General features: G+C 30.1%; 2 protein-coding genes across 3 annotated transcripts; both read right to left on the bottom strand.

The window, feature by feature from the left end:
• Positions 1–158: 158 nt before the first annotated feature.
• LOC124823723 (22.0 kDa class IV heat shock protein-like) lies at positions 159–1,462 on the bottom strand. Its single transcript, XM_047296012.2, has 2 exons — positions 1,128–1,462; positions 159–997 (listed from the first exon to the last, which is right to left on the bottom strand). The coding sequence occupies exon 2, from the start codon at positions 891–893 to the stop codon at positions 318–320; it is 576 nt and encodes a 191-aa protein (XP_047151968.2). The 5' UTR covers positions 894–997; positions 1,128–1,462; the 3' UTR covers positions 159–317.
• A 769-nt stretch (positions 1,463–2,231) lies between these two features.
• Positions 2,232–5,114, bottom strand: LOC124823721 (alpha/beta-Hydrolases superfamily protein). Of its 2 annotated transcripts, none has more exons than XM_047296009.2 (6): positions 4,566–5,089; positions 3,519–3,630; positions 3,307–3,400; positions 3,003–3,180; positions 2,856–2,925; positions 2,232–2,765 (listed from the first exon to the last, which is right to left on the bottom strand). In XM_047296009.2, the coding sequence occupies exons 1-6, from the start codon at positions 4,973–4,975 to the stop codon at positions 2,463–2,465; spliced, it is 1,167 nt and encodes a 388-aa protein (XP_047151965.1). In that variant the 5' UTR covers positions 4,976–5,089; the 3' UTR covers positions 2,232–2,462. The 2 variants fall into 2 exon arrangements, with proteins under 2 accessions (XP_047151965.1, XP_087952032.1); XM_088095906.1 differs by having other exon boundaries at positions 2,470–2,757; positions 4,566–5,114.
• Between the last annotated feature and the right edge of the window lie 6,872 nt (positions 5,115–11,986).

Here is an 11,986-nt window from a genome sequence, read left to right as displayed (position 1 = left end):
GTACTTAAGTATTATAAATACATTTTTTTTTTTTCAAATAAATAGATATTGATTTTAAGATTTTGATTGCGTTTAAATATTCACATTACTAATAAAATATCTTGAAATATCATAGAGGGTCCATAGATATTATAGTTATACAACAAGACAAGTCCTCAGAAAAGATGAAAAAGTAAGACATTCCACCATAGGTGGTGGTGGAAACCTTTTTTATTCACAAAGTAAACACAAACTTAGAAAACATTTTTGTTCTCGTTATGATGACAGATAGTGAAACACAGAAGAACTGACATGAAGATGATTGAGCAGCAAGTGACTCAAAGTTCCTGCTTGGTCCCATCATTGGTGAGCTTGGGTGGCTCCTGATCCTCCCCTGCAATGGTGACCACCCTGGGACCCTTGATCTTTTCCGGTGACAACTTGTTGAGAGTCAGAGTGAGAACCCCATTGTCGAGCTTAGCCTTCACACTGTCCAAGTCCACATTTTGTGGCAACCTGAACTGCCTCCAGAACTTGCCGTAGGACCTCTCCACTCTGTGCCAGTGATCCCCTTTCTTCTCCTCTTCTCTCTTCCTTTCACCACTCACTCTCAGCACCCTATTCTCTTCCACTTCTATCTTTATCTCTTCCCTCTTCAACCCTGGCACGTCCACCATTATTTCATGCCCCTCCGGGGTCTCCTTCCAGTCCACTCTAGCACCTGACATCACCATCGATTGTTCATCTTTCTCCACCCCAAATGGAATTTGTTCCAGCACATGAAACGGGTCTGGGAATCGATCAGACAAGAGCTCCGCCAAAATGCCTCTGGGAGGATCGAATGGTAGTAGAGACCCCTTCGCTTTCGCAACAAAGAGTAACAACAGGAACAAAATGAGTTGGTGTAGCCTCATTTCTAGTACTAATCAGGAAAATAGAAGCAGACGGTGATGGTTAATAGTGAAGAATTATTGAACTTTGGCACTGCAAGTGTGTGTCTTCAACCATGCGATGATCCCTGACACAAGTACACACGTATATATATAGAGCATGTATGAGACAAATGAGGCTAAAAGTTAGCAAGGTTCTTGAAGAATCCATGAGTTAAATGGAAGTGTTTTAGTGTAGAGAGATGAAGAAAGTTCTACCATAATTTGGAATATATTTGATGTTTGATAGGAGGGTACAAGAATTCTCTACCACGTTCCAGACAATTCATGTGTTATTTGTTAGTAACAATAACAGATAACAGATACTTTCAGTGCACTGTAGCTTTTTTTTTAGCACTTTTGCACTATGTTGGGCTTCACTTCAACAAAATATACACTTTCAATCCACACCATACCCACTACTTCGCGAAGTGGTTCAGTTTTGTTTTTCAAAGCTAGGAAGAATAGGAAAGGTTAATAGTTTTTAGATTTTTCTCATTTATTAAACTTGTCCATTTCTAAACCATGTATTATTCTGATTTATCTTTAAAAACTAAGACTTACTATATTTTTGTAGCCTTATATATTCTTTTATTTAAATAAATAATACATAATGCCCAGTATATTTTAAATTAAACAATTCATAATATAGATAATTTCAAGAACATAAAAATTAAAATAAGTTCTAAAATTCTGTTAATTAATTTTATAATTTATTTATTGTTATAGTTATTATTTGAAGACAGGTAGAGTTTGTGGCGAGTATTTATCGTCGTGACTAATGGGTAATTTCCTTTGTTTACAAGGTATGAGCATGGACCAGCAAAATTATTATACTAATTTATATACACTCATTTTTTTTTATTTTCTATTTTGTGTATTAGTCATTACAGCATTTGATTCGTACTAGTGATTGAACTCTCTTACTAGAAATGCATTGATTCTTTTCTATTAGTGGAGCATAAATCAGAGAGTTATTTTCTATCCTTTTTTTGCATCAAGGATAAGATGTAGACAAGGAAAGATTAATCCCTTAAGACGTAAAGATTATTGGAATTACTCTTTCAACAAAGTATTTTTACATACATGACAAAAAATATTTTTCTGTGAACATACTAGAGGTCCTCACATATTTATGGAATTTGTCAAACATTGTTGTGTATATTCCTAATTTTTGTTTGATTGTAACTATAGCTTCAGATTTATATTGTTTTGTTTTTACCTGATAAGCACGAGCGTGTGAATGGATAAGCCAAATTTCACATATAGAGGTATTATAAATCTTAGAAAAGTCAAAGATAAAAACAAGAAGGAAGAAACCTATCAAGGCAAACACAATATTATGCATAAGAAAGGCTCATTTCGATGTATTTGAAACATATATATGTAATCTATCTTAGAAGAAAATTGGTGGTGTGAATAAGAATACAAAAAAAAATTATGAACATAACCTATACAAGTAGCAGTAGTTATAGATAATGGAATCACGGCCTAAACAGTGACAGGTTTCAAGAGCTGGTTGCAGCAGCTGAGTACTTAACACTACTCTGAATTTCAAAGACTTGCCAACCAGGGAAGCAACTTTTCATGTACTAAGTCAGGTCTGTCATCATGGGGACAATGTCCAACACCTTCAAGTAAGAAGAGTTTAACATTCTCTTGTTGAGAAGGCAATGAAGAAAAGTACTTGCCAACAGGTCCATCAATTGGAGTAAAGGGATCTTCGTCTCCCCACAAAAGTAAAACAGGCAAGGATATGTTTGGCATCAACACCACCGGATTGGGGCCCGGTGGACCAGTCACAATGGACACAAATGCATCTAAGGCCCCTGGAGCATTGGCTGGTTCCCTGATGATCTTCATTTGCACAATCAAAAATGCAGTTAAGTAAAATGTTGTCAAAGAAAGGAAGATTAATAACAAATCAAGTGAACAACAAAGTATTACCTCCACTAGTTCTTCATCCACAGACTCCTTATTTCCATACACTGAACTCAAAACGTTTCTTAAATTCTCTCTGCATATCAGCAATGCAATGTTAGGTTGCCTCTTTACACATCCAAAGGAATTTATGGCCAAACCTTAAGAGAATACCTTTGTTTAACTCGCTCAAAAATTGCTGAGGCAATTCCCTTTTGCTTTAATAAAAAATCAATCAGCCAAAGCAAGGGTAATAGTAGCTTGATCCTCCAGTCATCAACAATCGCTTTGTTGTTCATGCCACCAGCACAATTTAACAGCACAATGCCTCTCACAAGAGTTTGATTTGAATCTGATTGGAGACTATAATTCATAGATAAGGCAAAAAAGAAATTTCTGATGCAAACTCTATATGCTTAACTGTTTTGAGAGAAATTTAGGTTACATAGCCAGCCTCTGGGGGATAAATCAGACATACCTGAGGCAGCAATGAGACAGGCGAGACTTCCAACAGAGTTTCCTATAAGTACTGTTGGCTTCTGAATAACTTCATTCAAGAAATCCAAGATCAACTGTTTACATTGAATACAGGGTACAAGTTAAGTTTGTAATGTTGTATGCTGGAAATTTCACCAAAAAAAGATAACGCTGGAGATTTGATCTCCAATTAAAACCGCAAGATATAAATACCTGAGCCCAAGTTTCCATGGTATATTGAAAGCCTGGAGGCTTATCTGAAGCCCCAAAACCTAGAAGATCAATAGCATACACAGTATAATTCTGGGCTAGAATATTGATATTCCTGAAGAAAAAGAAAAAACCAAAATGATTACCTACTAGTTCAATTCAATGACTACATTGTTAAGCAAAAGGACAAAATTAGTGATTTTTGAGGATTTTTTTTATGAGAGTAAACTAGAAAAAGGTTTCTATGGGCGGAGTTTGAATCATATTAGCAAAATAGTAATAATAATTGTAACCAAAGTGCTTGACTAAAATCGCACATTAACTAAGAAAATTCATGTAGTGGGAATTAAATTTGTTTGAGAGCCAGCAGCTCATCACCAAAGTCCAGTCCATGATCAGATAGATCACCGCCAAGTTCAACCATCCCCTAAGCATTTTGTTTTCCCATTAATCCTTTTTCACTGGGATAGTGAAGATTCCATCTGGATCCAGTGAAACTTTTTAAGATTTAACGTTTGGAATCTAAACTAAGAAATATCCAACCAAAAATTTCCGAAACCAAATTACATGCAAGCTCAATGGACAACCTAATAATTAACACGGTCACCCTAAAGTTCCATCTTTTCTTTGTCAACCATTTTCTGCATTGCAAATACTTGAAGTTGGTGATTACAAATGAAATTGAAAACGGGGATTGTCTGAACGGAAGAAGAGGATTCTGTACAGTTGCTGGAAAAAGATGATTGGCAATCCCAACAAAAAAACTCTGACGCATTACCTGATATACTTGGCTTCTAAATTTGCACACATTTTAATTTGGGTAATCAATCGCTGTTATAGAAATATAACTTCAAGGGGGAATGCAACACTTCATTGCCTATCTACTTAGAATGCATATGTTACTTTATATTATCCTTTTTTATGTGGCTACCAGCTTACCATACAAATGTGATAAAACAATATCCAAAAAAGAAAAAAAACGGGTGGACGAGAAAACAGCACATGAGAAGTGAAAAATATTGAACACATGACTGGTGGTGGCTAAATTACCTGCGCCAGTGAGGAATGGAGGCACCGAAGCCATGAACAAGTAAGAGGGGAGGGTGGTTGGCTTGCAACTGCTGAGGAGAGTCCGAAGAAACAAAGTAGTTGATTGAATATTGACCCTTCCATTGCCATGTACGAAACCTCTGCTTTATCTTTTCTACCTCAGAGAGGGACCCCTCAACAGCAGAAGTTGCTGTGGAAGAACCAGATGTTGAGTTTATTATGATGCTGGTTCTGTCACTACAACCAAAAGCATTACTTGAGTAGATTGGATGATGATGGTGATGGCAAGGAAGAGGGACCTTCATTTTCCTTGGTCTTGTAGAGAAGAAGAATTCTCCATTGTTAAGCCTCTGAAGGTGTGATTGTAAATGCAGGGAGCTAACAGAATGAACAGCACTTATCACTGCCATCACTTTGCTATGTCTGTCTCCTCTTTGTTCCTCCCTATACAGTTTGGGTATTTTTTGTTAAACCGGAATTTGGAACGGGTCGGGCCCCAATGTAGAGCGTCTTTAATAAACCGGCCCGACAAATGTGACAATGCATGCCACACAAATGCGCTTAAATTCGATTGGGGATTACTTAAATAAAATTTAGGTTAAATATGTAGTTTTTAATATATTTTTATTTCTAAATTTTAAGAACGAAATAATATTTTTTTTAATTTTATTAATCTAATAATATTAAATTTATTTTGTGTTAAACAATATTTTATATTGGTATTTAAATTGAAATGTGTTAAATTTTAGTATATTTAACACGGTATTAGAGAATTATATTGAGTCATTTTAAAAATTAGAAGATTGTATTTAGTCATTTTGAAAGTTTAGATATCGAATTATATTAAAATTTGAGAAAAAATAAATTTTAATTTTGTGTAATAATTTAATAACTAAAAACATATTTAATCTTAAAGTTACATTCTTTTTATTAAATAAATTTTTTAACCATTTTCTACTTTAAAAACAACACCAATTTATTAAATAAAGTTATCTTATGATATTTTTAATGTATTAATATGTTCCTCATAAGTATAACTTTATTACAAAACAAAAAATGTGGAAATCATTTACATTATTTAAAAAAAATATAAGGCAACATTAATAATTATATTCAACACAAAATTTAAAATTATTTCGTTAATCTCATTCTAAATTTTAAATAAATTCATATTAGACATTACTAACGTTGCATGAAAATTTTATTAAAAAAATAAAATTAAAAAACATGGAACCACACCTTAATAAAATTATATTATATATATATATATATATATATATATATATATATATATATATATATATATATATATATATATATATATCTGTGTGTGTGTGTATTATAAAAAAACTTAAAGTAAATACATAAATAAAAAACAATAAATCAATGCAACACCTAACAAATTAATAATCATTCAGTATAATGAGATTTCTTATTAGTTAACTCTCATATTTCATAAAAACTCTAAAATTCATTATTGCTTTTTAAAAATCCTTTCTTTAATAGATTTAATATTAATTTTCTTTGATTTAAACTTATTATATTTATTTGTAGTTAGAAATTATTCATCATAATTTCCAATATTAGAATCACCCATTTCATCAAGCGTATTATTTTATTATTATTCTATGTAAAAGTTAATTTCAATTTTTTTCAAAACGATTTTTTTTATAGGTTAAAATACTCATTATTTATTTAGTTTCGTTACATATTTATTTATTTATTTTATGACGCTCATAATAAAAGTCTTAATCAACTTATTTATTTTAGATAATGTGAAACCCCTTTTTTTAAATAGAAAAACAAAGCTTTATTTAGAACAAAAATTATTATTTGTAGAAAACTCTGAAATAAACATTGTCAAAACAAAATTCTCTTTAAAACCTTTGGATCATAATCAAGATCACAATTAGTTATCTCATTATCTACATTATCTATTCTTCCACGTAAAATCGAAAGTCTATAGTATAGTAGTCAACCACGCCTCTTTCTTCTACCAATCTTCAACCTTTGTGGATACTTTCAATAATATATTAAAAATATATAATTTAATTAATAAAACATTGTCATCTCATCACATTCATAATTATATTAAAGTGAGAAGTATAGAGTGCAATGCTCAAAATTCGAAGAGCAAAATTTTTATGACTAGAAATACCCCCACTTAAGACACAAAGGTTTAATGTGGCTGAAAAACATTTATAAAACAACAAAAATGGAAAATAAGATTTTTTTGAACTAATGGTCTGAATCTGATACCTTTATTAGAATGGCATTTTTTTTCGAGCTTCGTATTTAATACAAAACATAAAAAAAAATATTATATTAAGGCAACTGTTTTATTTAATTTTGATTATATATAATAAGTTCCCTTTATTAATGAAGTATTATGTATGTCATTAAAGATTAAAAAAAGATATTCAGATAGCTGTGTAATAGGTACCTCGTTTATTTTGCAATAATGAACAAATATAAAATTTTATTTTCTAAAAGTTAAATAAGTATTTGAAACGGTTATCGAAATAAAATTAAAGTCACAGTCATTAATTGACTTAAGTCTGTATTAATTTTTCAATGTAGCCATCAATCTTAAATATTTTTCTAAAAAATAAAAGCTACCAAAATCGTAACTAAACTTTCAGTTGCATATATTATTTACACTCAACATTGATCACTATAGTAGTGTAGTAACAAAAAAATAAAGTAGCTATATATAAACACCTTGTTTATTCCAATAAACAAAAGAGAAATAAAAAAGTTAATAAATATGAAAAATGATAAATGGTAAACAAATTAAACATTCTGTAAAATCCTGAAAAGACTATATAAAAATATCTTAATTATATTTCGTGACACAATAAATTATATCATGATACTTTAATAATATTTATATTTTTTTATAATAGTATAAATAGGTATAAAATAAATAATAATAGCTATATTAAAAATAGATAAATAAATAAACTTTACTCTCAATTTTATTCTTATAATTTAAATAACTTTAGTTTTACTTTTTTAAAATTTTCATTTTTCATTCGTTCAATCTAAAACATAAAATTGACTGTGAATCAAAATAAAGACTATATTTCTAACAACGAACTTTATTCGACGTTGACTTAATTGTTAATCTAAATAGCAACTAAAAAAGAAAAAGTTGGCACCAGTTTTTGGTCTCTAAATATTATTCTATAGAATAGAAAAATATAAGATGCTTTGATATATAATAGAAGTCATAAAATCATATTTAGTTAATTTGTTTTTATAACCGGAGGTATATTCTCCTTCCACATGATAAAGAAAGGAAAAATATTTTTTTAATAATTTTTTTTATAATTTTTTTAACGTCATGACTTGTTTTATTATGAAAAATTGTCAACGTTCCTAAAGAAAGTAGTGCCTCTGATTTTTTATTTTTGAATCATTTTAAATTCAAAACTTAAAAAATAAATAAATAAAGTGCCTAGATATTCACAACTAAATGGATCCAAACCAATTAAAAGTAATGGCTCTTTCTTCCTGTACTTCCTTTTTATTTTCTTGAAGATCTATAAATTCCAAATTATTTTTTCATTCAAACTATAATAGATAAAACTATTTCTGCATCTCTTTCTTTTTCTCAATTGTGCAATTGTACAATTGAAAAACTACTTTTAGATTCAGAAATATATTTTGAGATGTATATTCTAAAATGTATTAAAAATATATATTTAAGATTGCGTAATCCACAAACAATATTAGATTTCTTCAGTTAATTCTATATTTAATCCCTTAAAAATAAAATAGATAAATATTCTATAACTTCTAAAATACAATCTCTAAAATATCATATCTAATTAGAAACTTGCAATGGTGATAGGCGTACGCAAAACAAATTAAAAATTGTTAACAATTTCTTTATTACAAATTTAAAGATTTGAATCTATCAGAAGAGAAATAACAATTAGTCTTCCTTCGAGCGAAAAAATCATCAATAATACAACAGAAGTATCTGAAAACCTCAGCCCGAAGCATCTCCAACAACTCATCATGACTGAGCTTCTTCACCAATTCTTGATCATATAAATAAAAACAACACACTACCACCAGCCCAAATTATTTTCACTTATTATATAAGCATTTAATATCCTTTTTTAACATATTTATATTTTGTATATACCATAATTTAGATAGTTTTAATGCTAACTATTATATATACTCATCATATAGTATTTGCACACAATACTTTTACCTCATTGCTACATGGTATTAAAACAAACATTGTCTTGAGAATATTTTAATAATTAACTCATATATTAATTTTACGGGTCTTACACACGTTGAGTATTCATGAAAAAATACTTATAGGATTTTATTATATACATGGATATCCATAAATACTTACACATATTTTATATGTATTTTTTAATTTTATATTAAATTATTTAACATCAAATCTTTAAAATATAAAATTAAATAAAAATAATTTTTAAAATAAAATTTAAATCAAATTATTTATTAAAATGTTAATGTAATGTAAATTTGAATAAGTGGTATCAAAATATAAAATTTTAGAAATTTTTTTAATAATTATTTATTTTAACTAGTAGTTTTATTTTGGTTACTTCATTTTGAAAAAAGGTGCTAAAAGAAAACTCAATAATAATTAATTTCCAAAGAAAAAATATAAAAAAAATAATTATGAACAAGTAGCATATATATTTAAACAATACATGTACTCACTTCATTAATAAACGAATAATTAAACACTCATTTTCATTATTTACAAGTATTCTTTAAAGATATTCATCAAGTCTTCAACACTAATGTTGTGATAATCCAAAAAGTTAAATATTGCAACTATATTAATTGTAAATGACAATTATATAAAATTATAATTGTACATAAATACTTCTAATGTTTTGTCCCATTAATGAGAAATTCTTTGTTTCTCTCCATCCTCTGCAACTAGTGTCTTTCCTATGTGTGTTATATCTTTGAAAAATCATCAATCATGGTCTAATAGTGGTATCCAGAGCAACGTTTTCATAAGGGTTGTATAGTGCAGTTTACAGAATGTGAAGACGAGACCAATGAGAGGAAGTCTACTGCGTGTGATTGCTTCCATGGATGTTGAAGGATTGATTCCTGGAAATCTTGATATGTTTGTTGGAAAGGATATGATGATTGGTGCGTAAAGATGTAGGCAATTATTGGTTTCCAAGAAGTTGATGAGGTTGTGAAGTAAGGGTTTCAAGAACCTCCCAATAATGCTACTAACAAGGTGAGGGTTGTGTTCAAAGAAAATAAAAGATTGAATTGCAAAGCTAGGGTGTTGCTACACCATTTTGTGTCCGCTACAATTTTTTGTAAGATATATAAGGTTGTTACATCAAACGAGGCATGAAACATTTTAAAGAATGAATATGGAAATTTTGGGAAGATAGAGAAAGTAAAATGCAATCCTTGAGAAGACAATATGAGCTACTTTCAACGTTAAAACAAGATAAATTGCATGATACTTTGGAAGACCAGAGGTGGTAGTAATTCTACGAAAGCCTGTGATGAATCAGTAGACGATTGCAAAGCTATGGAAAAAATACTCAAAACCTCGACACCTTAGTTTGACCACATTGTGGTTGCAATTGAGGAATCTAAGGATGTTGGGGCAATATTTGTTGAAGAATTACAAAACTCTTTAGAAACACATGAGTAACGAATAATTGAGAGAAGAAATAATGGAAAAATTGTTGAACAAGCCTTTCAAACCAAAGTTGATCATCACGAAAGCAGAGGTCGGGGTGGTAAGAGAGGAAGAGGCAAATTAAGAGGAAGTATAGAAGGAGGCAAAAATGGAGTTTTCTTTGAACGATTGAGTGAAAAGAATGGTATTGCCCAGAAGGACAACACAACTTCTAGAGAAGGAAAACAAATCAGAGAGCAATCAGTGTTGCAAAGGAGCCTAATGTTGAACGACACAGAAGTGGCGTTAAAGCCACCTGGTCTTGTAGAGCTGGTGTTGAGCGGTGCTATATTGGCGCTAAGTGGTGGTTTGACAAATAGCTACTATTTTCCATTTTATTCAATGGTGTTGAGCAATATTGATATGATGCTAAGCGACGACTTTGCTTACATGTCAAAATGAGTTATTTGTTCATGTCTTTTGCGAGGTTTTGAAGCATTTTCTTCCTCTCATGATTTCTCTCCACCTAGAGCGACTGGAAAGGCCCCTAAAGGTTGTTTAGGGTGTTGGGAAGCTCTCTCACTCCTTCTTGGATCTGCAATTTTCTTTAATGTTTTATGACCCTTTGATGAGGAAGAGGATTTGCAAACTAAAAGTATTAATGTGAAGCTTACACATGATTGAAGCATGGAGCAGTTGCTAATAATCTTAGGAAAGGACATGCATATTTCTTTGATTTCAACACACATACACACACAATAGATCTTGTATCTAGGGATAGAATGAGATTCATTAATAATCTTAAGACTCTTGAGCTCAATGCATGGTTTCACTTGTTGATGGTCCAAATGGTTGGACTTTGATGAGTTATCATAGGCTAGAAGTTATTAGGAATAGGATTTGAGTAAACTTTTGTGTTAGTTTTGACTTGAATATGAAATTCAGATGTTTGTGGATGCATGAGAATGAAGTGAATGAAACCTAATATTGACAATTGTAAATACTCTAAAGTAAATTTTTGTTCCACATCAACTTATGATAAAATCCTAAAGGGAGTTTTATTGTATTTTTGTGAGTTTTATTATCTATTTGTGATTTGTAAGAGTTAACGAGAGTTGCACAAGTCTATTGGACGATAACAATATTTATTACTTGATTGGTGTGAGTGGTGTGCTTACTATTTTTCACTAATAATAATTGAAGCTTGAGTGAAAAAAAAAAATCGGTGCAACTATCAATTGATAATGAATCTGCTATTAATTTATCCAAAAATTTGTTTTCACACATATAAACTAAATTCAACATTTTAAGGGACCAAGTAAGAGCATATTGGAGCTTGTGCATTGCTCTAAAAAAGAACAAATAACTGCCACTTTTTACCGAATCTCTAAGACATAGCAAATTTGAAAACCAAAGAGATGTAAGAAGTTTGAAGTTGATAGACTTTTTGGATTAAACGGTTGTGTTGTGATAGTTCAAAAGTTATGTTGTAATTGTATTATCTATATAAATGACAGATATAAAAAATTCCGATTACACAAATACTTGTAATGATTTCTCCCCTTAATGAGAAATTATCTGTTTTTATCATTCTTCCACAACTAATATTTTTTTGATACATTTATATCTTAGTAACCATAAATCATGATCCAACAACTGAGATGTATCGAAGGGTCGTATTGTAAAACTAAAAAAAATATTTATATTTTTAACATAACACTATTTACTTTATATATAAATAAGAAAGAAAGTTAAAATTGTA

This window comes from Vigna umbellata, chromosome 8, assembly GCF_029865625.1.
Source record: "Vigna umbellata cultivar VRB3 chromosome 8, Vumbellata_1.0, whole genome shotgun sequence".
NCBI lineage: Eukaryota > Viridiplantae > Streptophyta > Magnoliopsida > Fabales > Fabaceae > Vigna > Vigna umbellata.
This window is presented reverse-complemented; position numbering and strand designations above follow the sequence as displayed.